General features: G+C 42.1%; 1 protein-coding gene across 8 annotated transcripts in view; it reads left to right on the top strand.

The window, feature by feature from the left end:
* Window positions 1-25,516, top strand: part of EBF1 (EBF transcription factor 1) — a 347,508-nt gene extending 321,992 nt beyond the window's left edge. For 4 of the 8 annotated variants that reach the window (XM_075900637.1, XM_075900636.1, XM_075900635.1 and 1 more), the window contains exons 12-17: window positions 9,521-9,586; window positions 10,228-10,405; window positions 12,891-13,070; window positions 16,645-16,839; window positions 17,185-17,253; window positions 22,359-25,516. In XM_075900637.1, the coding sequence (XP_075756752.1) occupies window positions 9,521-9,586; window positions 10,228-10,405; window positions 12,891-13,070; window positions 16,645-16,839; window positions 17,185-17,252 (687 nt within the window). In that variant the 3' untranslated portion in view covers window position 17,253; window positions 22,359-25,516. The remainder of the gene's footprint in view (window positions 1-9,520; window positions 9,587-10,227; window positions 10,406-12,890; window positions 13,071-16,644; window positions 16,840-17,184; window positions 17,254-22,358) is intronic. The other 4 variants (XM_075900642.1, XM_075900641.1, XM_075900638.1 and 1 more) reach the window with 1 other exon arrangement.

Raw genomic sequence — 25,516 nt, 5'->3', positions numbered from 1 at the left:
CGATATTCTTTGTTTCATTCTCTCTCCCTTTCCAAGTGGTTCCCAATATTCTGTTAGCTTTTTTGACTTGAATTACATAGGGCCTCCAAGCTCTTTGCAGATTGGAACTGGTGAAACTTTTATCAATTTCAAGTTTTTGACATTTCAGTTGAAAAAGAATCTTGACAATATTGGACCATTTTCATTATGTTTTGGGGGCTTTCATCTTGCTTGAGAACTGTCTGGAACATGTTAACATTTGAAATGTTGACATATTTTGAAAAACCAGTAAAAATTTCCAAACAGACCTGTGAAATTTGTTGGGGGTATTTTCCCAATCAACTCTGCGATAGACTATAAACCAATGATTGCTTCATTCACCACTAAAAATAGAGCCTCATCTGGTAGAAAAATGTGATACTTGCATATCACAGAGCCATTGAGGGACCAGTACTTCATCTAACTGAAATCAGCTGGCAGAAAGAATGTAATCTGAAAAAGATGAATGGTATTGGGAATCATTTAAGAATACCACACTTGATGCCCGAAAAACCACAAGTGAGGAAAAAGCTCATGCTGGTTTTTAAAAAACCAACCTAAGTGAAGGCAAACGGACTAAGTGAAGGCAACTATTACAAAAAAATGTGTGTACATGTGTCTGCAAGCACGCACATGCATATATATAAAAATGGAAGAAAGGTGATGTTGGCAATAATGATCATCAGAAGATCAGAATTGTGTAAGAAAAAGATAAGGGAAGCTAAAGGATAGAGGAAGAAAATTATGGCCAATAAGAAAGCATTTTCAAATTATATCGGGAACAAAAATAATCTGGACAATGGCATTGGTCTATTACTAAACGGAAATGGTAAAACGATCAATAATGCAGAACAGGTAGACGTCTTCAATAAATATTTCTGTTCTGTATTTGGGCAAAAACAGATGATACAGTCTTATTGAATGGCGATGATAGTATTCATTCCATCCTACTAGGCTATGTCTACACTGGGAAACTATTTCAAAATTACTAAATTTGACTTAATAATTCCTGATGTAACAAATTTGAAGTAGCGTGTCCTTACTACAGCGAAGCATCAAAATTAATCCGAGGGAGGCTCTGTTAATGTAGATGTGCTATCTTGGACTTACAGCCTCAGGAAGCACTGGCGAGTATTTAGTTCAAATTATTCTGGGAAGTAGTTATTTTGAAATAGCGGTGCCGGAATGGCCACACTACCACTACTTTGAAATAACTATTTCGGAATTAACATGATTCCCGATGAAAAGTAGGAGTTACAGATTCCTAATTAAGTGGCCTGTTATTTTGAAATAACAGGCTTGCTAGTGTGGATGCTCGGCTTATAAATTCGACCTTAGGGGGCTGGGATTATTTCAAAATAAAGTCCTAGTGTAGACCTGGGCCAAGTGTCTGGAGGATATTAACCAGAGGTACTATAGTTAAACATTTTTAAAGCAGCAGGTCCAGATAACTTGCATCCAAAAGGTTTTAAAAAACTGTCTCTGGAGCTCACTGGACTCTTCATGTAAGTTTCAAAAAAGTCTTGGAGCACTGGGGAAGTTACAGAAGACAGAATCAAGCTACTGTTGGGCCAATATTTAAAAAGGGTCAACAGTATGACCTGGGTACTCTGGGAACTCTGGGGCTAACATCAACCCTGGGGAAGATAATGGATCAGTTGATACGAGCTGTAACAGTTAATGAATTACAGAAGTGTGAGGTAATTAATGCAAAGCAACAAGGAAAATAGATCCTGTCAAACTAAGTATGAGATTACAAGTTTGGCTGATAAAAGGAATAGTTTTGATGTAATAGACGTAGACTTCTGTAAAGCATTTGACTTCTGCATGACATGTTTACAGATGTATATTGGGAGGTGGGGGGTAGAATCTTTTGTTTCCAGTATGAATGTTAAAAAAATTCTTTGAGCAACATTAGCTAGGAAACCCTTCACTGAAGTAGTTCTGCTTGAGCTAAAGCCTCTTTATGCCATAAAATACTATTAAGTCCTTTGAACACATAGTTGTAAAATATAATTGTTACACATTTGGCATTTTATGCTTCCCTAGAAATTACCACTTGGTATCTACACCTAATCTACACACTTTCTTTTCATTTCAATTGCATCTGAAGTGGTCCTTTGTTGTAATGAGAATGCCCCTTTCAAGAGACTTTTTTTAATTATGCTGATGATAAAATGTAAGTGAATGTACTCATTGGTAGGGGTTACGACTGAGCAGTGTTTTAACGGTAATGCTAAAACCTATCCACATGATTCGAGTCTCTATTTCAACATTTTTATGCACTTGTTCTGGGCAGAACATAGTGGAATATCGTTGTAGGTCAAAATCTCAGTGCTGCTTGTTTTTCAGTTTTCTTTCCACCTTTAAAAGCTACCATGTACTTCAGCACCTCACTTGAAACTCTGCTTTTGTGAGGTTGGCAACCCCCAAACTCTTCACTGCTGGACCCAAAAAGTGACAGTTCCTCTCCTTCTAAGGCTTCACTCGTCCGTTATTTTTTTCGTTAAACCTGTTTTATGTAAATGAGTTGCCTGTATATGAGTTTATAACTTGTGTCTGGAAAATAATCAATTATACAGGGTTATTTTTTTAATATTTACAGTAAATATTCATACAGACAAATGCAGCAATAAAAACAGAAAGATGTGAGTTTCAAATGTCATCTTGACAAAAATCACCAAAGAGAGGGCTTCGTACTAGCAGAGTGATATTTGGTACTACAGTACTTTTCCCTCTTTCCACTTGCCTCTTATTGACTTAGACTCCTACCAGCAATGAAGATTTCCTCTGCTCTGAGTGACGGAGCTGTCCGAACGACATGCCAGATACTTCAGTTGATGAGAACAGATTCAGAGACACACTTTCAAACGTCAGTATAGTCCAAGGGTTCCACATTACTGTCTAACCAGGCGACATACACCTGATGTTCAACATCTTCACCAGCAATTGGGTCTCTGGCCCATTTGTGGCCCAGCCAGACTCCATCTGGAACACAGAATAAAAACGTGTGTTTTAGATTGACGAGGTCAAACCTCTTCTGGTATCTAGGAGTACATCTATACTGAGACACTATTTCAGGATACTTCCGGTATCCCAAAATAGCTATTCTGCATCTTGACAGTGCCCCCGTTATTTCGAAATATCTTTCGAAATAATAGGCGCATTGTTCCGACGCCCCTGTAAACCTCATTCCATGAAGAGTAAGGGACATTTTGGAATAGAAGGATTATTTTGCAATTTGGCGCTGTGTAGACAGCAATAAATTATGAAATAAGCTATTTTGAGCGAAGGGGGCAGTGTAGACACACCCTGGGTGTGCTGACTTAACAGGAGACCTAACTAAGAAGGTAAACTCACAAGGATGGACGAAAGGACTGTCTTCATTCTTTTGTGCCCCCTTTTTTCCTGGAGTAGTTGAGGCAGAGAACTGTTTGAACGGGGTGTTTTTTCCTCTAGAGCTGTGGATGTATCCCCCTTGTGGTGCAGAAGTGTCTTCTTCATTGAGTCTCATCTTTTCTGGCTACACATGGAGGTCAGAGTTCATTCTTTTGAATGCTACAGATAGTCCTTCTGTATTCTATTTATAGGTTTGATTCATTAAGGAGCAGGTAGCAAGGTCATGCGTGGGTGACTTTAGTGCTCTAGAATTAGCCATGATCCTCTGTTTAGGTGGAACCCTTTGAGACTCTTCTAGACAGGAGAAGCCCGCGGTCTAGCCTCAACATGGGCCTTGTATGCTGGACCATACTATTGGAATTTAGCAGGTGGAGCATGCTAACATTCCATAGTACGCGTACGTTTATGTCTCTGACAATTTTTCTAGCCATTGGGTTTCTTCCTCCTTTGCCCTCTGGTCCTTCTCGCTTCTTTGCTGTGTTCACCTCTTCAGCAGGATGACTCAGTTATGGAACCTGGAAATATTTCCCCCTGATTCTGTGTCTCCTTCAGTCAAGTTTTGGTTTCTGTGTGACGGTGACAGAGGAGCTGCCCTGCCATGTTACACTCTTGATCATGATAGTCTCATTAAATTGGCATATTCCCCTCACATTCACGGGGATCCAATCTCTTCACGTTTTGAATGGCTCGTGCAAATGGCGTTTTATTTCACATGCAAAAATTGACACAATATGTGAAAGAAATGTGTATGGTGTGATACCTGGAGGGGCACAGTGATTTATGGTTTCTAAGGTTTTGAGTCTCTTACCCAAACATCCTTTTTCTTTCATGCTCCTTACTACGTCTCTCTCTTGCTCACACCCCTACCTCCCCCTCTGAACCAGAATGCATATGCAAGTTGTGAGGAAGTAACCTCAATATATGTATTTTTTTAGCTGGAAACTGGTCTCAGCCATAGCCCTTTGTAGCGGCATCCCTAGTAAGCAGCCTCTCGTGCGTCATTCCTTGTGAAATAGTAACAACTAAGTATGCATTTCATTGCTGTGGTTTCAATGTGAAATTTCAGAATGTGCCTTTTCCAAGGGAGGCAGATCATTGGAAGCTGACCCGCAGCATTGGAGCACTGCATGTGAGTGTGCTGTCAGCGCCGGGGAAATCAGGAAGTCAGGAGACAGAGACAATAAGTCAGAGATGAGGCGAGGAAGTATGAATGACATCATGATCCATAAGTAACCTCTGGGAAGATGAATGAGCTCTCTTATATTACAATGCTAATAGAGCATTAGAAGGCGATATGATATCTAGACAACACATAAGATAAATGCCTCGTGGTTTGCTAGAACAGCTTTTTTTTTCAAGTACATAAATCCTTTGGTAGATGAAATAATATGAGATGTGGCTGACGAACATCATATAGAGCGGACAGCTCCTGCCTGGCAAAATGCATGTGGCTTTAACAAATCCCTCAAACATTCTGTAACTGATTTATCTAAATTTAGTATTTTTTTTATATCCTAAAATGACCCAAGAACGCCCTGACATCAATTAAACCCACAATCCACACTCGGATAGATGTGTGATTCTTTTTACTAATTGCAACATTATAAGCAGAGATCATCAACAATGCTCACACATCTTCTGTCAGAGGGGCACAGAATGGTCATTAAGATGAAATTTGACCCCCGTGAACCATATATGGTAAATATGATTCATTCTGGAGACAAGTGGCAGAGCAGACAAAGCTCTGGACTTTTCAATATGCGATTATAATTCAGTTGAAAGTAAGTGTCGTGCCCTATTGGAGTGTTACTCACATCACAAAGCTGAACAAATAAAGCTGGACAGTTGCCGTAGTGTTCACTTTAGGGACGTTCAGCCAGAAGAGGATTTACTTTGAATGCAACAGCCCGTGTTCCAAAAGCGCAGCCCTTCTGCTGTGATAATAAAATCCTTCGGTGAAGTTGGACCGTGTCGTTACAGCTCTTCCAGGCCTGACTCTCCATAGGTAAACAGCAGCAAACACCCACCATTTTTTTCAAAAAGAAGGATGAGAATGTCATTGGTTCTTTTAAAACCAGAACAATACCCACCCTGAGCTGCATTTTCATTTCACAAATTTAAAAATAACAACAACGAGGAGTCCCGTGGCACCTGAGATACCAACAAAAATATAAAGATGGTATCATGAGCTTTCGTGGGCACAACCCACTACCTCAGACAAGTTTTACCCACTAAAGCTCATGACACTATATATTTTTGTTAGTCTCCAAGGTGCAACAGGACTACCTGTTGTTTCTAAAGTTATAGACCAACACGGCTGCCCCTCTGAGACAAATTAAAAAAACCACAATTAATCTTTGTTTACCTCTTTCCTAAAATAGACCCAGACTGCACTGGGGCTGAATGTGTAGATTACATTGCCACCTCCTGTGTTGGAACACAATAAGCTTCAGCTCTAATGTATTTTTCCCTCAATTTGGTCATTTATTATTTTTGTAAGAGCAGTATTAGATACACTTCAAAGAAAAGGCAAGAACATCCTTTTTCTAGTACCACCTAATTCCTGTGCACTTATTGACTCTACAACAAAAGTGAAGAGACTTTTTGAATAATGAGAAGAGTGAATCTTTCCTTACAAATGCCTCCATAATTTAGATATTAGCTTTAGACATACTCGATCTCTCAAGAAATGTTTGCACTTGTGTGTTCAAATAGAAGGACTTTTAGATGATGCCCACGTATAGCATGAAAATCTAGGCTCCAACATGAGAGCAAGAATCATTTCAGTGAGCCAAAGAGTGTATAGGACATCAACTCTTGACCTTATCACGAGATTTTGTTTGGTAGTGTGCCGGTCTTACTCATTTTTCAATAAAAAAAAAATCTGTCTCCACTACAGTGGTAACATACAGTATCCAGTTGATTTTGAAAGACATAGATCTTTTATAGTGGCTGTCCTTTTTTATAATACCTTTTACGAATTTAATCAATACATTTTAATATTCTATATACTTTAAGTGCAATGTACAATAAATATTGAAGCTTCATCTTAAGCATGCTTTAGCCTTTAAATTGTTAAAACTGCAGTGCCCTTTCAATCTACTTACATAATGTCATAAAATATACATTTCAAGGTAAATGAAGTCAGCTACTTCAATTTAGTCCCTCAAACTGGTAGTAAATGAGAGGTTAACACTATGGTGCCAAACCCATTATTGAGTAAATTTAGCACCTTGGACAGCTCTGTAAAATCTTTATTGCTTTCCTGACCTGCTCGTCATGTTCTGTCTATGTGTTCAGTGCCTCTCAGCTCTGATTGAAAGGCAATATATTAGATCCTGAACACAAACATGCTCGGGGGCTGGTTCCCTGTGAGCATAATGACATGGAGGTGAGAACAATTTTCTGGTCTCTGCCATCCAAGCACCTTGCAAGGTCTGTTATTCTCGGTTATGGAGGATTTGGGGGGCTCTTCTCTATTTGAAACCATCATTCGCCTTTGGTAATTTAAGTGGGTCTGTAAAAAAAATTAAATGACCTCTAATTCAGAAATGAGTGAATAGCTAAATATAGAGAGAGCAGCATTTTACTGTGCATGGTTTCGAGGTGAGTTTGTCTCTGTAGGAGCCATGGTCAGCTCTGGAGCAGCTGATACCACTACCTGACAAAGGAGCTTTTGTGTAACACCCGCCTTGTGCAATCTGAAAATGTCACATACAAGGAAAGGCTTTTCTTGTGTGAAAATGTTGTTTAAAAAAGCATGAGGCTCAAATGTACAGGTTCCGGAAACTCTTTACAAATAATCTGGGATGAGCTGGAACCATTCAGAGCCATTTGTCAAATGTACTTCAATAAGTGATAATGAAAATTAATGTTATTTACACGCGGTGTGAGATGGCATCAAATAACTTCCAGTTCCTTAATAGCGGGAACATGTTTGACATTACACCGTGCAGCTTTGCAGTGCTTTTTATTTATTATTCTCTGCTCAGACTCAGTGCAAAGGATTTTTAGCTCAGCATTACATAGATGACCAAGATGGGTTGGGGGGGGGAGATTCCCTAATTTTTAATAATGTAGCATTGTGACAAATGAAGCTAAAACATTACCCAAGCAGTCTGCAGACTCTGTTTTGCTTCCTGATTTTGAATCAGTCACTATGGAACAAATAACTTTTCTTAAAGGAAATAAGACCATGTTTATAAAGACAAACGCTTTGTACAATGTTCAAATAAACCCGTGTTTAAAAGTCAAATGCTTGTGCAATGTTCTTCAGACTAAAAATAAATTTAGTGAGGGCTGGAAGACACAAAATTTGACAAGCAGAGCTTTAGTTCGAACCTTTAATGCAAAGCAGATAAGGATGGGCAATTTTTTAGTGGCTCAGTTAAAACAATATGGATTGATTCTGGATGGTTACTGCATGCGCGCTCTCTCCCTGAACTATTAAATTATTAACTCCCATGGTCAAGCAACACAAACAGGACAAAAGCAGTAGCTGCTTAACTGAAAACTCTTTTAGATGTCTTGCTTCAATAAAATCCATCAATTATATAATGCACTTTTCTCCATGCATGAAAAATAATTGAAATGTGTGCTTTGGAAAGGGGATGTATAGCAACTTCAGGCAAGCCTAAATGTTTACCAGGAGTTCAAAAAACCTCCATCTCATTTTTGAATTTAGGACATTATATATGTCATAAGTAGTTACTGCAGTATGACAACTGTTTTATCTTATATTATAGAGAATTTAAAATTGAAAAAATGCTAATCTGCATCTAAAAGCTTGTCATTTGAAGAGTTGTTCAAGGATTTTTGAAGAGGTTATGGTGACAGCAAAATGAATGCAATTATATCTCTATTTTCTGATCAGAGTGTACAATATATGCTACATTACTGCTCCTTTTTGGTATAAAATATAGCTATTGTGTAAAATATTTTAAGTTAAACTTTTTTAACTTCACACAAAAGTATAAAAAACCCTAAGAATTGGTGCTGCATCTATATTTGTAAACCTCCTGCAGAAATGTGTATTTTGATGCAGCTACACGTTTCTATATGAGATAAACACTCAGCTATGGGTAAAAGAAGCATATTTTTAAAGAAAGTACGTACAGGTAGATTTTTATCGGACCAATGGAGAGTTGCTGGATATTTCGATATCATATGGAGGAAGGTTTTCTTTTATCTAAATTTTGCAGATGCAAAAGTTAAAAAATTTATTTTGGGATTATTAGAGTGACTTCTTGCATGTGTAAAAATATAAACAGAGGAGACATGGGATTACCCAGATGTCAGTATAAAATACTAAAGAAAATAACAGAGCTTGAGAGGGGAAGAATGAAGAGTTCTCCCTAATACAATTGATCACAGAGAACCACCACAACAACAAACAAATGAGCAGATGGAGAAAGTGACAAACAAGGAAATTAAAGGTACAGTTATCCCCAGAATTCAGAGCCAGCTCCCGGATTGTTTTAAATTACATTTCCATATAGGGAATTCTGCCAGGAGAACCTTCTAAATCCGGCACGGTCTCTCCATAATATTGTGGTGTAACGCTTGCAAGTAGATGACTGTGACTCTGGCCCATAACACAACCATACAAACCATAGATGTTGAATATTACATTATCAGTCACATGGGACTGATTGGATATCCTTTGGCTGTGGCCTGTCTGATAAGGTCACAATTCCTGTGATACGCAATTAAGAATGAAATAAACACATCTAAGGAATGCATAACATGCGCCGAATGATATTGATTGCAGTAATCTACGAAATGACCTCAGGATTGTATTCAGCAATAAACCTATGAGTGGTTTATCGTGCCGATGGCAGAGACAATTGAGTGATGTATTTTATTTTGCAGCATCAATGACTCTCACCCTTTTGACTTGATTAAGCGTGTGTGTGTGAATAGGATGAACTAGTGATTTAACACTATTTGATGTTTGCTGAGAGTTGTTGCTTTTGAAGACAACCTGCTTGGGGAAAAAGCCCAACGTCACAGATACAACACTATAAAAAGATTCTAACAAGGTACTTTTCCTTCGTCGTTGTTTATTGAAATCAAAGGAGTACGTCTGTTTTTGTATTGACAGGAAGTGATACTGAAGAGGGCCGCTGATTTAGTGGAAGCGCTCTATGGTATGCCACATAATAACCAGGTAAATGTATTCAACTGGAACAACTCCTTAACTTGACTAAGCTCTGTTCAGGGAAAGAGGAGGAAGGCTATAAGTGTGTTATTACAGGGGGAAAGAAGGACAAATGTTTGAGAGAACATAATGTTGGGTGTGTTGCGGGGGGAATTAAGCATGTGAATTTATTGCTCATGAAAGCAGCTGGCTTCTCAGCCATGATGCGTTTTAACTCTGGTTGCCTGAAAATGTATCATTCGGGCAGCAACATAGTAAGATTGTTGCTCGGCCTTCGGGACCTTATTCTTGAGAAAAGAGTGGATTCTCCGAGAAAGGAGCCTTCAGGCTCCAGCTCCGTTCGCACTGTGGCCTCTATGATAATCATTGTTTTTACGTGCTGATTGATTTTGTCCACAGGGAAGTGGACCTGGACTAAATCGCCCAACTCCTTTCCCAGAGAGTCAATATTTATCATCAGATGTTAACGAGGTACTGTCGTTAACCGTCTGGGTGGAGTCAGTCCACTGATTAAGAAACAACACCCCCCGCCCCCAGCCATCTAAGCCTTTGAGACATTCCCTATCTAGCCCATTTACATAACGCATCTTCCTACATTTGTTGGGAGAGAACTTGACACCCCTCCTCCTTTGTTCCTGTCCCCTCTCCAGGAAATAATTCTGAAAAGAGCAGCAGATATTGCGGAAGCCCTCTACAGTGTCCCCCGCAATCACAACCAGCTCCCAGCACTGGCGAATACATCCGTCCATGCAGGAATGATGGGAGTGAATTCCTTTAGCGGTCAGCTAGCAGTCAACGTCTCGGAAGCCTCGCAGGCTACCAATCAGGGTCAGAGAAAGAAATGGCTTCTTCCTTTTATGTACCCCATGCTGACAAACGTCAAAGGCCCAGGCACGAAGGATGTAGATCAATCAAGGACTCGTTATTCAGAGTTTACTAACATGGAAGGAGCATGCCTAGTTAAGGGTCCCCTTGCATAATCTATCCTGGAATCACGCCTGATTTTCTCAAGGGATGATAGATTGCACAATGACTTTGCTACCAATTCAGGAAAACATATAGGCATGTGCATAAATGCTTTCCTGACAAGGGATGATCTGGAGCCTTAAAAAGTGTTTCCTTACGCTAAAAGAGCAGGCCTTCTGTTTTTGCATTATGCAAGAAACCCACGGTTGGGACGATTTTTAAAATCGTGATCAAATTTTGAAACTAAAACCAAAATCAGGCAAGAGTTTCAAAGGCATTTTTTGGATATTCTTCCTTCCCCCGTCTTACAATCTGCCACAGAGCAAAGGCATCATTTATAACTTTAAAAATTTGCTCACGTTTTACAAAATTGAAAAATGGGGGCATTTATTTGTGCACATATTTTCGCAGTCCCATCTCCCACTTTTAACCAGATGGAAATATATGTTGGTGGCAAAGCCAGTCAAAAAGGGTGTTCTCCTAGAGGGCCGAAGGATCCGTTTACACTACATTGATACATGGGTTCAACATTAGAATGCAACATACCATCTACCAGGGGTCCATAGGAGAGGTGACAACATTTGGAGTTCATCGCTTAGGGTGTGTCTACATAGCAAAATTATTCCAAAATAACTATGTGAGCATCTACACCGCAATTCTGTTATTTCAAAATAATCGACGGCTTATTCCAACTTCTGTAATCCTCATTCTATGAGGAATAACGCCTCTTCTAAAATAGCAGCAGAGAAGAATCTAAAGCCACCTTCTTTCAAAATAGCTATGTCAAAATAGTTATTCCTCCTGGTGCTCTGAATCGAGATAGCACATCCACATTAAGGAAGCCTGCTTCCGACTAATTTTGAGGCTTCCCTGCAGTGTAGATGTGCTATTTCAAAATAAGCTATTTCGGAATAACTATTCCGAAATAGCTTATTCTGAAATAACTGCACAGTGTAGACGTATCCTTAGAAGCGGAAATGTATTTTGTGTCCCATAGAACAGATGGATCTGAAAACAAAGCCTTATATTCAGACATTGATTTCCCAATGCTGTTTCCCAGCTTTCTGTGGAAATTGGATCTGAATTTAAACTTTGCGGCTAGTTTCTGCCTCTACCCTGAATGGAGAGGGTCCAGAGAAGAGCAACAAAAATGATTCAAGGCCTAGAAAACATGACATACGAGGGAAGACTGAAAGAACTGAGCTTGTTTAGTTTAGAAAAGAGAAGACTGAGAGGGGACATGAGAGCAGCTTTCAAGTATCTAAAAGGGTGTTACAAAGAAGAAGGAGAAAAATTGTTCTCCTTGGCCTCTGAGGACACAATAAGAAGCAATGGGTTTAAACTGCAGCAAGGGAGGTTTAGGTTGGACATTAGGAAAAACTTCCTGCCTGTCAGGGTGGTTAAACCCTGGAATAAATTGCCTGGGGAGGTTGTGGAATCCCCATCACTGGAGATATTGAAGAGCAGGTTGGACAGACACCTGTCAGGGATGATCTAGATGGTGCTTGGTCCTGCCGCGATGGCAGGGGACTGGACTCGATGCCTCTCAAGGTCCCTTCCAGTCCTACAATTTTATGATTCTGTGAATTCAAATATCTTAAAAAATAGTTACAGGTTGGACCTCCCTACTCTTGCACTCTGGGGATCTGAGTCGTCCCAAGCAAGGGATTTTGCCGGACCATGGGAGGTCAGGCCTCCAGGTTCTTCTGAGGATCCCCTCCTGGCTGCTGCCCTGGGAGAACCAAGAGGCCCAACTGCCCCCAGCCCTCCTGCCTAACTTTGCTTCCCCCCGGCCCGCTTACAGAGCTCTGCTCCCAGACTCCGGCCCTGCGCCGGGTGGCAGCTGCTTCCAGGGCTCCCTGCCCCAAGGCTACTAGCCCTGCCAGCTGCCACCCACATGACAGGCTCCGCTCCCAGCTGCTCTCAACCTCTGCGGTTGGGGCTCTCCGGTCTAGCAACATCAGGACCATGGATGTTGCCTGACCAGAGATTCCTGGACCAGAGAGGTTCGACCTGTAGTGACTGTGGTTGTTTCAATTTCTGGAGGCCCAACAAAACAAACAAAAGCGTTGAGTTTTTGCAGGGCAGCCCCCAAACTGTACAGAAAATGAGTCCTTTTAACCTGTGTCACCTCGCTGCTCCCTTTTGGAAATTGTGGCCAAATATTGACACCATCTCCATCGCTGATCTCCTACCAACAAACCCTGAAGAAGCAGCCTGGGTGTTTCACTGTAGTTTCTATCAGTTTTCTTAGCTTAGCAGATTTGTGTGTGTGTGGGGGGGGGGGGGGATGATGTTTAGAAATATGTCTCTCTAACCTTCTTCCCCTCTCCAAAACCCCAAAAAGGTTTTACTCGCAACTCAAGCAGCGTGTCCCCTCATGGGTACGTGCCAAGCACCACCCCGCAGCAGACAAACTACAACTCCGTCACAACGAGCATGAACGGCTACGGGAATGCGGGAATGTCCAATCTTGGTGGTTCGCCCACCTTCCTGAATGGATCTGCTGCCAATTCTCCCTATGCCAGTGAGTAGTATATGGCAGTTTTGCATGTTCTACTTTGACATTAGAATGGAAGGGCGACTTTTCTGTGCGATTCAATATTTAGGGGGCTCAGCTTTCCTCCTGAAGTCACTGGCCTTTTGAAGGACTTTTAGGACAATATTAGCATGGCCATGAGTGTTCTGCTCTACTTCTTTATTAGTACTTGGGAGACCGTGAAGTGTTGGGAAAAAATAACATCTCCCACAGCAGTTTCAAAATGTCCTTTGCTTGCTGTAAATAAGAACACACCACCTTACACACTGCTAATTCTTGAAAATGGAGATCACATAAGAGACTTCATCATGTCTGTTGGATTTTGTCAAAATGTGTGGCAGCAAGTCTGAGCTTATTTATTTGGGGGGAGGAGTTGGAGGATATTTGTAACTGAAATCTAAGTTGTTCCAACAATAAGGGACCGGATTCAGAAAAGAAAAGTCCTGTCATTTTAGCAAGATGTGGTATTTCTTGTGAAATTGTTGGCATGATTTTTGCAGGCACTTCTGCACATAATAAGCTAACACCATTCTTAGCCATTATTAATTGTCACCAGGCTATCTCTCAAGGCCATAATTCACTCTGTGTGTTGTTGCTCAGGGTTAGATTGCCTTCATTTAGGGTTTGTTCTTACTCGGAGCTTGTTTATTGTTTCATACTTATGAATGAAGCCACCTTTGGAGTAATGCTTCACTTCTCCCTCCTGAGTGTTTGCTTGATTCTGTTTTTATTTTTGGGAGGTTTCTGTGGAAGGTCTGCCATTCTGTTAATACCTAATCCATTCAATCAGAAAATGTTTCAATCATGACCTGAAAATTAAAAGGTGTCATTCTTAATTAAATCAATAAACTAATTGCTATGTAGTAGCAATTCAATTTAGGTGCTTTGATTGTTCTTCCTTAACAAGTGCTTGCAGACAGCAAGTGACTTCAGACTAGATTGTATCTGTCAGATTGTAAAACTTTGAACATTTAATTTCCATTAATTGATTTCCTCAGTGTTTCACAAATATATCTGATTCTCATACAGGGACTCAGATGGCATGATTTTTATCTGCATATATGCAAATAAAATAACAATCCAAAGCCCAGCTGATTTGAATTTTCTTCCTATAATATTTAAATATTCATAAACCATTCATGTCCATAAATAGTTTAAAGCCAGATGAACAATAAAAGTATGGGATTTTACTGGGAGCTGCTCCCTTTCTGTTTTGGTTCAAAGGTAGAGTCTAGCTGCTGTATTATCTGGAATTGTTTGGGTGTATTTTTATGAAAAACCTCTTCAAAGCCTATATGATAAATCCACGACCCAAAGACTTTAACTGCATTCTACAGTAAACCCTCAGGATTCCAAGTACTGTACACGGATATTTAAAAATCAAACCTCCGTTATGGCAACTTTTCAGTTTAAACAGGAGGTGTTTTAGAACTCAGACACACATGAAAAGCTGGTGGAACCCACAATCCTCCAAGACTGGAGCATCTCCAGGACTGGAGCTGGCATGAGCTGAAGGTAGAAAGGTCTGGTGGGTCCCTGCGGCCTAAGGGATAAGGCATTGGTCTCCAGAGCTTGGGGTTGAGTCCTGTCCCTGCAGCTGGGCAGCCTTCCTCAGCTTCTAAACCTGTTTATAAACCCCAACGACATGTCTATTTACTACTGGTGATGGAACAAGATGTTGAATGGCTATAAATCAGAGTTGGCTCACTTGAAGGCATTTACATCACCTGAGCTTCTAGCCCATGACTCTGAATGAAATGTAGCATTCTCCACCTCAGAGAGCCTCCAGGAGGTTTCCTTGTCTTGCCTGTCATAATAACAAGTCCCTGATTTCAGTATTACCTAATGCATGATTTGTTCATCCAACACTTCTCTTAAACCATCCCACCTTCCCAAGCTGCCCTCACCCACCCACTGGCCAGATGAGACATATGAATAGTGTTTGTGATGCTCTGTTTGCTGCCGATGGCCCTCAGAGGAGGCTAACGAGGTCCTTAAAAGAAGAAGGCTTCCCAAAACCGATTGACCCTTTGAAGCTAGAGAACAGCTCGATTTCGGCCTTTATAAATGAGAAACTATCATCACAGCCCCCAGGGGCCATCTCAAGACAGGCCAGGGGGAATCCGCCTATTGGGAAGGCAAAGAAGGTAGATGTGGCTGGCAGGTTTTGCAGAGTAGATGCCCACCAGGAGAAAATTGCATTGTGCAATTACTACAACATCTCAGACAGGATAGAGTGGATCTGGGGAGGGTCCAGAAAAAGGCAACAAAGATGTGCAAAGATATGGAACTGCCTTCCCTACGAGAGACTGAAACGATTAGGGCCCATCGGCTCAGAAAAGGGATGCTGAAGGGGGGATAGGATAGAGGTTTGTAAAAATCGTGAGTAGTGCAGACAAAGTGAATGGAGAAATGCTATTCGCCCTTCCCCAGAAAATCCCAGGGTCACCTCACAGAAATGAATAGGCAGCAAGTTTAATGCAAACAGCTTTTTCATACAGCTAACCTAGGGCATTCATTGCCTCGGGATGTTGTGGTGGCCAAAAGTGTACCTGGATTTAAAAAAAAACACCGGATAAGATAATGGAGGATAGGTCCATCAACTCACCAACCTCTTGTTAGCACTTTTCAGCCCCCACCCATCCAGTGGGAAAGAATGAAAAAGAAGCTATACTCAGCTGAACCTTGTCCAATAGGTTGGCTGGAGTCCACAAGCTCTCACCATTGGCAGGCTTGTATGGACCACCGCAGACTCTTCCAGGCCTCGCAAGTTGCAAAGACAGGCTGCCTGAAATGTGTGTATCCCAGTCTAGTGGAAAGGCAGGGCCTTTCCAAATGAGACCCCTGATCCAAGTCTGCATGTAAAACACCGTACTTCCCCTGGAATGGGCTTAATCTCCCACATTAGCACTGATTGGAGTTACTTACAAATAACAATAAAGAAATATGCTGGGGTTGTCTATCACACTGACAAGAATGATGAGTGAGAACATAAGAACCAAAGGTCCCTCTAGCCCAGCATCCAGTCTTCCAACAGTGGTCAATGCCAGGTGCCCCAGGGGGATAGAATAGAACAGGGAATCATCAAGTGATCCATCTCCAGTCCCTGACAAACAGAGGCTAGAGACACCATCCTTGCCCACCCTGCCCACTGATGGACCTATCCTCCATGAAATTATCTAGTTTTTTTTTTAATTCTGTTATAGTCTTGGCCTTCACAACATCCTCTGGCAAGGAGTTCCACAGGTTGACTGTGCGCTGTGTAAACAAATGCTTCCTTTTGTTTGTTTTAAACCTGCTGCCTACTAAAATTCATGGCCAAGCAGTCGGCAGGAAAGCCTGTGAGATTTTCAGTGGTGACAGCCACACGCGAGGGGCCAGATTTTCAGATGTACCGAGTACGCGGGACTCTAACTGAAGTCAAAGGGAGATGGGGACGATCCCGGGGCTTTTTGAAATCAGGACATGTGCATCCTGGACCCAGGAATCTTTTCTTTCCAGTGCTGGCTTTGGAATTCATAGTAAGAAATGTTTGCTTTGGGCTTTTTTTTCTCCCCTCTAGTTGTGCCATCAAGTCCAACAATGGCTTCCTCCACTAGCCTTCCCTCAAACTGTAGCAGTTCCTCTGGGATTTTCTCCTTCTCACCAGCCAACATGGTCTCCGCGGTGAAACAGAAGAGCGCGTTTGCTCCTGTCGTGAGACCGCAAACTTCCCCTCCTCCCACCTGCACCAGCACCAACGGCAATAGCCTGCAAGGTAGGTGAGGGCAGCCGCGAGACGGAGGCGCAACATTATGCCCAGCATGGCATTGAATTAGGTGTCAGTGAAGGGATGGGATGGACTTTCATGGGGCTTTTGTGGTCTCTGGCCTATAATTTACTCCTATTAAGAGTAACTGGAATCTATCCCCTCCCCGCTGTGCCTAGCTGGTGACTGGGAATACATCCTTCCTCTAACACTACTAATCCTGCTGAATTTAGATGCTGTGGCTTTAAATGCCCCAATCTAGTATTTTGCTAAAAACGAGAACTGTTTCTGCGTACTAATACCGTCCTTTTTTTTTTCTTTCCTCTCTTATTCCCTGTGGTCGTCCATTATCAGACCAGTCTTTTGTGGACTCTAGCAAGTACTCCACTGCAGGGTCTCTCCAGGGACTGGCCTTCTCCTGAAGTACGTCACTCAATCTTCCCTTCCTTCCCCCCCCCCCCCTTTTGTCACCATCCGCTTATGCAGACATCCTCCCGACTCCACCAGAGCCGGAGGGCTTTGTGGCACAGAGAGCTGCAAAGCTTGGTGCATGTATTTGCCTTTCATAAATACCAGGCACATTCCTGACTCAAAGCAGCATTTCCCAACTTGCTACCTAACGGGACCAATGGTGCCTAGGGGTTCATGGACTGCACGGAAGCCAATGAATCGCCGCAATAATGCTGTGTCCTGTGTCCCTTTGAAAGCCTCTTTGGCCATTGGTAATACATGAGCTGCTTATGTCCCTGCTCCTCTCATTGAAAAATATACTAAAATGGTTACCCAAGTACATAATCATGCATGCTGAGGGAAAGGGAGGTTGAACTCCAGTCAGGGTTGGAGATGCGGCAGGAAACAACTTCCTATTGCAGGGGTGGGGAACCGTTTTTGGGTCGGGGGTGCTTAACCCACAGAAAAATCAGTCGGGAGCCACACAGAAGGGAGAAGCAAAAAAGAAAAACCAAACCCTCACCGACGTGGCCCCCAACTGAGAAGCAGAAAGACACTGCCCACCTTCCCCTCACCCAGCAGAGCTTAGGGGGGCCCAGGATGGTAGATTTTGTGTGCTCCAGCCCTGCAGTGGGGCTGTGTGTGGGGGGAGGGGGAGTGAGGGGGCTGGAGTGCCAGCACAGGCTCCCCAATGCTGGCGGGGAGACCTGAGTCATGGGGGCTGGATTGAGGCAAACTGGGATCCACATCCAGCCCCTGGGCCTTAGGTTCCCCATCCCTGGCCTATTGCATTGTTCGGTGTTTGGTGAGGCCTACTATTGGGTGAGGCCTACCGTACGGTGTGAGGCCTACTATTGGGTGAGGCCTACCGTACGGTGTGAGGCCTACTGTACGGTGTGAGGCCTACTATTGAGTGGGGCCTACTGCACTGTGTGAGGCCTACTATTGGGTGAGGCCTACTGTACTGTGTGAGGCCTACTATTGGGTGAGGCCTACTGTACAGTGTGAGGCCTACTATTGAGTGAGGCCTACTGTACAGTGTGAGGCCTACTATTGAGTGAGGCCTACTGTACAGTGTGAGGCCTACTATTGGGTGAGGCCTACTGTACTGGGTGAGGCCTACTATTGGGTGAGGCCTACTGTACGGTGTGAGGCCTACTATTGAGTGAGGCCTACTGTACGGTGTGAGGCCTACTATTGGGTGAGGCCTACTATTGGGTGAGGCCTACTGTACTGTGTTTGTGAGGCCTACTGTACAATGTGGTACTTATCCCTCCCTAATAATTCCTGTTCACCACTTTACCATGCTGACACATGCACGTTTTCATGATCACTTAAACCAAGGGGCTTTCATAAGCAGATGCCGCCAAGTGTCTCAGACTATGCCGGAGGTGGAAGGGTTCTGTGATTCACACTATAGTTTGCCCACACCGGAGGTCTATTTTCTTTTCCATGTGCCTGAACCGAGCAGAGAAATCAACACTTTAGTCATTACACAGCTTTTGCATCAGACTGTCTTCAGAATGATCTGTCCAAAATGGGTGTAATGTCCTAAAACATCTACGTGTCCAGTGCAGCCCTCATTTTTCCTCACAATCAGAGCTGAGATGGCATCATTCACCAAATAAAATCACAATGCATGTGGCGTGGAAGGAATTCATTCATAAAACCTGGCATCAATTGTGACTAATGATAAGCATTGCATTCCGAGTACTTTAGATTGGAAAATTGGGGGTTTAAATCCTTATGCTGAAATGAGTTGTGAGAAGGCTAGAACATGTGACTTAGTAGCTTTTTGTGAGGTGTCAGTCAAACCCTTGATTTGACGCATAAGAAACAAAACACAGCCAGGTTTTTAATTGACAGCTAAACCTTGGCTCACCAAAAATGCACCGTTTTTAAGAATCCGACAGGCTGCAGGTTTCAACAGCATTTGTTTGCAAGCACATTGACGAAAACTATTTAGCCTTGTGAATAAAAATATGAAACCGATGGTTGGCTTTTGAGTATATTTGTATTTCTTCCGGCCCTTCCTCCCCCGGCTTTGGAGCGGGGAAAGAGAGCGAGCAGCAGGCGGGTTTTTTTAAAATCATTGTTTTCCACTTCATCACACATGAAATTCCAGAGTTCATGTTGTGCATTATGCAAAACAATTATGGAATGGGTTGAGAGCACAGGTCGCGGTTGGGGATTGCCGATTGCCTAGTCATTAGGTCACAGCCAGCAAACACACCCGTCGGCATGCTTTTTATTTAGCCATTGAGTTGCATAATAGGCCTAAGACACCACTGAACTTCCTTGTGAGTTAAGGACACACGGCTTTAGCCTGGGGCCTCGTGACGCCACCCGAGGTAGGCGGTTATCACTCGGAAATGCACTGCCTGTTGTCTTATTGCTTAAATAAACAGCCATGTATGAGCAGGCTGGCTTATCTTGCTTGGGCTTCGGATTACCCCAGCCAGCAATCTTGTTTTGTTTATGGAGCTCAGATAGCAGCCGAAGTCACTAATAGCAGCCAGGCCGCTCGGTCGTGCTCTCTGCTGCGCAAAACCACGTTTTCTAACAGCAGATCCCAATGAACGTGGGATGGGCAGAAACAATTTTGTTTCCCCTCTCTCTCCTTTTAGAGGAGATCTGATCTCCTACCTACACTGGTTCCCTCTGAGCGCTCCTCTTCCAGAATCAGTGGCACAACGCAGCTGAGGGAATTTCCGTGGCCTCGTGGACAGAGCACTCGGGGAACAAAAGGAGTGGGATCTAAACGAGGTCCTGGCAGAATAGGCAGAAAAGATATCGCTTTCTCCATTTGACCTGCAATTTAATTCAGACTATCCGTGCTCCCCAAGAAGAATAAGAATAGCGGTGCCTTGAAATCCCACTCACCTGCTGCGCTTTTGTATCATTTCACTCCCACTGGCACCAGGTGCATCTCCTGCAGTTATCTGTGGGGAAATGGAACAGTCCCAGGGTGATAAGTCGTCATTACTTGCCTACAGCTTACCCCCGGAGTTCCTACACGTCGGCTGCACAAGGTGGCCTTGCCCCAGGAGAAGACCCGACTTGGAGAGATGCAGTTTTGTCTCCGGTTTCCTCCTTTGCTCCTGGGAAGGCAGGAACTTGCACTAGACCTTCACCCGCTACAGATTCTGTACCCTTCTGCAGCCGTGTAGTTATGCTGTCCAGAGTATGGGGGGAGCAGAGTTAAGATGCCACCCACTCCCTCTTCAACTTCCCCCCACCTACATAGGGAGAGAACTTGTGGCTTCCGCCGAAGCTCTTCTCACCCTGGCCTTTAGCTGAGCCGAGAGCAGCTCACACTCCCTTCCCTTCCCTTCCCCCCTCAATTCCCACCCACGGGCACGTATATTAGGACTTTCATGCCCAGATCTCGAAGTGCTTCACAAAGGGAGTAAATGTCATTGTCCATCCTCTGTTGATGTTTAGGTGCAACTCATCCTCATATGAACTCCATGACGTTCCCCATACCCAGTTGTCAACCTGGGGAGCAGGTTTTCCCCAGCCCTGCAGAAGGAATGCTGGTGGTGAGGCTAACCCCCAAACCCACATATTCACATACATCAGGCCTGGGCAAAATGCGGCCTGGGGGCTGGATTCAGCCCTCCTAAAACTTAGATCCAGCCCATGCGCTGCATCTGGCTGCTTTTTATGAATATCCTGCAGCCCTTACCACTGAATTTCCAGGCAGTGGCTCAGGCAACGGGATCCTATTTAAATGGCTCCTGGTCATGGTGCTATCCCGGCAGGCGGCAGAGCTGCGAGCCTTTTGCTGTGTTTTTCATTCAAAGCCTCTGGCCCACACAACTCTGGCGGGAGGCTGATTTTCAGCCCCACCCCTTCCTTCCGGGGCGGAGCTGGCCCGTGACCCTGTAGCAAAATTCATGAAGTGGCGCCCCTTGCAAAAATGATTGCCCACCTCTGACCTAGACAAACAAGAGAGACAAAAATTCTAAATTAAGGCCAAAGCTCTACTCTTAATTCACCCGGTAGTAGCCCACAAGATGCCGTGGTGCTGGGCTTACAACAGTCGAATAACAACCCAACAAACCCCGGTTAAGGATTAATCGCAACTGTCGCTTGGAACGTTCTTCTGTAGGGGATGTAAGCTGCTCTGAGGGCCATTAGCTACATATGCCCCAGCCTCAATAATGTCAATATCCAACAGGTTTTTAACTAGATAAAGGTGAATTGAATCAATGCATGAGAACCAGGGAAAGAAGTGTAAGGGCGTACTTTGCCAGTCCTGCTTGGCTAGTTTTCTCCGACCCATCTGCAGAGCTGGGGCAACGAAATAAAATAACCCATTGGCGGCAATCCATCATCACAGCTGGTTCCTATTAGTTAAGTGATAGGATGGAAAGCTTTGATTTCCCCATAGGCTGAAACTGCTGTTGTGATGGGCCTGGATCCCCAGTCAGCCTTTGGATGGGATGTTTCGCTCATGTATCGTCATGCTTAGCATGACCGGTGTCTGTACCGGACCAGACTGTCCTACTCTTGCAAACGCTTGCACACACCAGTGAAATGTATCCTCAGCCCAGCCCGGAAATGCAGAGAGACAGGTTGGACCAGCCGCTCTTCAACGATTTGAACACCACACAGATCTAGCCTGGGAAAACAGACTAAGAAAAGAATACATAAGAGATGGTAGACACATGTGCCTTGTGTGGGCCCAGAACTGTTTTTTTAAAGAGATTAACAAAATATATGAAAATTCTCACAGTTTAGGACTCAGCTTTGCATGTAGTCAGCGAACTCTGCATCTAGGGAGCCAAAGTGGTTTAGCCTGAGATCAGATCCCATGCTGAATTTACACTAGAAAAATATCATTGATGTCAGCAGTCAGACCTGATTTACTCCAGTGTCAGTGAGACCAGAATCAGACCTTTTGTATGTAATGCATCTATTGTGTGTTTGACACTTGTGTATGATTTCAGCTCCCAATACAGACCGTATATGACTGGTAAATGTAGAGGGGTGGGGGAGGGGTGTGGAATTGAAGATGTGATGCAAAGAAGTCACTTTTTTTCTTTTTTCTTTGTCTCCCCTCCCTTTAACAGCTATATCTGGCATGATTGTTCCTCCCATGTGAAAGGATTGCCTTGAAGAATTTTATTGAAGAGGTTGAATTCTGCTTCAGAGAGAAATCTGATACAAGTCCCAGAGTGGAACTTTTTACTCAGGCCTTTTTAAAAAAAATAAAATACAATAAAATAGAGAGGAATCTTACAATACCTGCAGATTTTTAAACAAAACAAAAATCACCACCCTGGCAGATACTGAAATTAACAAAGAATCTGCAATTGCAAGGTGTTGATTTGAGTTGTCCATCCCAAGTACTTGGGAGATATATTTATTCTGTGTTGATAAGAAAATCCACTTTTTTTCTCTTAGTTTTTGTTTGTTTTATTTTTTTAAAGCTCAATTTAACTCAACAGCCATTTGTCTTTTATAAATCATATATTTCTGCAAGGGACACTAGCGATGAAACGTCATGTTTTTAATTTATGACCCTTTTCTAAAGCTGGGTAAAGGGAAATGAAGTGGCAACATTTACAAACAAGTCAGTAAGGGACAGAACAGAAGTGCCAGTTTGGTGTTTTTAGAAGAATAATGGCCATTTAATTAAGAGTCGGCTCGTATGTGTTGCTTATCCAGGGATGGTTTGCTATTCCAATACATTTTTCATTCTCTAATTAAATAGATACCACTCACTAAACAGTTCTTTTAAAACAGGGAGAGACTTTGTAGCCTCTGTTTTTAATATCAGACTAAATAACTGTGTAAATAATATGATGAGAAAAGTTGGTGAAAGTACAGCTAAGGACATCAATCATGTAAGCTAATGTCTTTAACTCTGAAACCCAGTGCCTCTGGATATAATGCTAAAACTGCATAATTAGACTAGCATGGCTCTCTATTTAGCTTATATCAGAACCTTCCAATCAAGTGGCCTCCCTCGATTTAGCATAAACTGAGCTGTGCATACACATCTCCTTTGGATCGTGTGTCGCTGTCGAAAGACACAGACTCAAGCCATTATTACATGTTGGGTGTTCTCATACATTTTTTCCTCCTCGCTTTAATCGATTTGTTTCCATGGGACAGGCGCAGAATTGGCTCACCTGCAGTTCTGCATGCTCAATGATCTAGAAGCACACACGTTTTTTGTCAGCCTCCAGCTAGGATTGTTGCTGTATCAGCCGACCTGCTCAGTTTGTAGCATAATATATTAAGCAACAGGTAACTGTTTTTGAATAGTAAGTGGAAACAGGAATTTGAATTTGCAGGTGGGCGGGAGGGGGAGGAGAAGTGAGGAAGGTTTGAAATCAAACCCACAGGTTCTGTTTTACAGGAATTTTGCTCTCGTTATCTGGGAAGTGTTCTTAAAACGATTAGTCAAAGAGACAGCAAAACTCTGAGGATGCATTACCTGATATTTTTTCTTTGCTGTTGTGTTTTGTATGTAGTTATAAATACTGTAGATTTTTTTGTGATTTTTTTGCCAAAGTTGTTGTTCTATTTATACATTTTAATGTCTTAAGACAAATTTTCAATGTCACAAAAAAAAATTACTGCATATTTTGCAAAAAGAGCTCACTACCTTTAGCTTGCACATACTTGCAAAATTAATGAAAGGGAAAAAAAAGCTTTTTTTGTTTTGTTGTTGGGGTTTTGTTTGTTTGTTTGTTTGTTTTAAAGGGGATTTTGTAAAATATCCATATAAATAATGTATTTATCTTTGGAATTTGTACATTGCTTTTACCCCCCTAACCCCAGTTTATTTTATTGTGTATGTTTGCTATGTGAAAAGTGCTGATTTGTTTGGTCACTCACTGTTGTATTAGCTGTTTAAATGTGATTTGAAAACATTTCATTTATAGGGATTTTTTAAAGATTGTTTTAAACCATGCTTCCATTTTTTATTTCCACCTAAAAGCCATTGTCTATTTTTGTATTATTTGTAAGTTAAGAAGTTTTTTTTTTCCAATATATGGCAAAAAGTAGCATATTATTCTTGTAGCATTTAGTTATGTAGATTTAAAAAAAATATCCTTTGCTTTTGAGGCTTAACAAAAAATAATGCTGTTTTACTCTATTAATATGCATGGGATCTCTCCTCTTTGGAGTGACGCATTTTTGTGCATTAAATATGGGGAGAAACTTCATAGGACTCATTGCAAATACTTTCTTTCTTAAGTCTGCTTGTATATTTCTCTGTCTTTCACATAAATATAAACCAGCAGATTGGATGCCTTAACAATGCAAATCATATTCATTTCACTTGTACATTGGAACTGTCAATCATCACTAACATTCTAAGAAAAAAAAGGAATTGAAAAGCACAAAAGAACTGTTTTTGTTACCTTAAGACAATGTAACTTTTTTCTAGTAGAGCAGGAAATCATTTCCAACGATGCTGCAACTGTGCATGCTTCCTGTATGAATTTTGCAATGGTTTTCACTAGAAAGTCACGGTGTGATCTTTTTTTGGAGGGGGGGAGGGGGGAAAGAGGAGAAAAAGGAAACTTTTTGTCCTGCTGAGCAAATAAAAGGAAAAATACAACTGGAAAATGCGAGAGACATCAAAGTATTGCTTCTCTGTACTCAGACAATTCTTCTAATTCACGTGATAAGCAACTGCACGCCAATGTAATCAAATTTAAAGCCATATTTTGTCCAGTAACACCCTCGATTGGTCTGGTAGAACTCCATTCTGCGTTGTAGCCATGTAGACATCCATGTTAGCCGTGTACATTTGTAGCCCTTTTCTTCAAAGTCCAAAGATCCTTGAATAATGAGTTTTGTTGCAACTATTTATAGTGATTGGATGAAAGGAAATTCATCAAAATCTCCTTGCAAAACACGCCCCCCCATCTTAGAAAGTAACAGATGCCACTCCTTACAGAATATGGCTTTAAGTGGAACCGTTCCGATTTCAGTTTCAAAAGGTGAAGCGACACAATGACTGGATTGCATAAAGTATGCCTATTTCCTCACAATTGTACTAGGATGCAGCTAAAATGAAGTCATCTCTGAAACTACTAACCTTTCACCTTCTTATCTAAATCTTTTTGAATAGACACACACACTGTACAGTTCTATTGTTAGAGAAACTAACTACTGTAGAGATTGTTATAATTTTTTTGCAGAAATTCAAGCTGTAAAAACTTTTCAACTTTCACAATATTTAATTAAAGTTACTTCCTGTCTGTGA

This window comes from Pelodiscus sinensis, chromosome 17, assembly GCF_049634645.1.
Source record: "Pelodiscus sinensis isolate JC-2024 chromosome 17, ASM4963464v1, whole genome shotgun sequence".
NCBI classification, from domain to species: domain Eukaryota; kingdom Metazoa; phylum Chordata; order Testudines; family Trionychidae; genus Pelodiscus; species Pelodiscus sinensis.
Note: the sequence above shows the minus strand (reverse complement) of the source record. Positions and strands in the feature narration are given on the sequence as shown.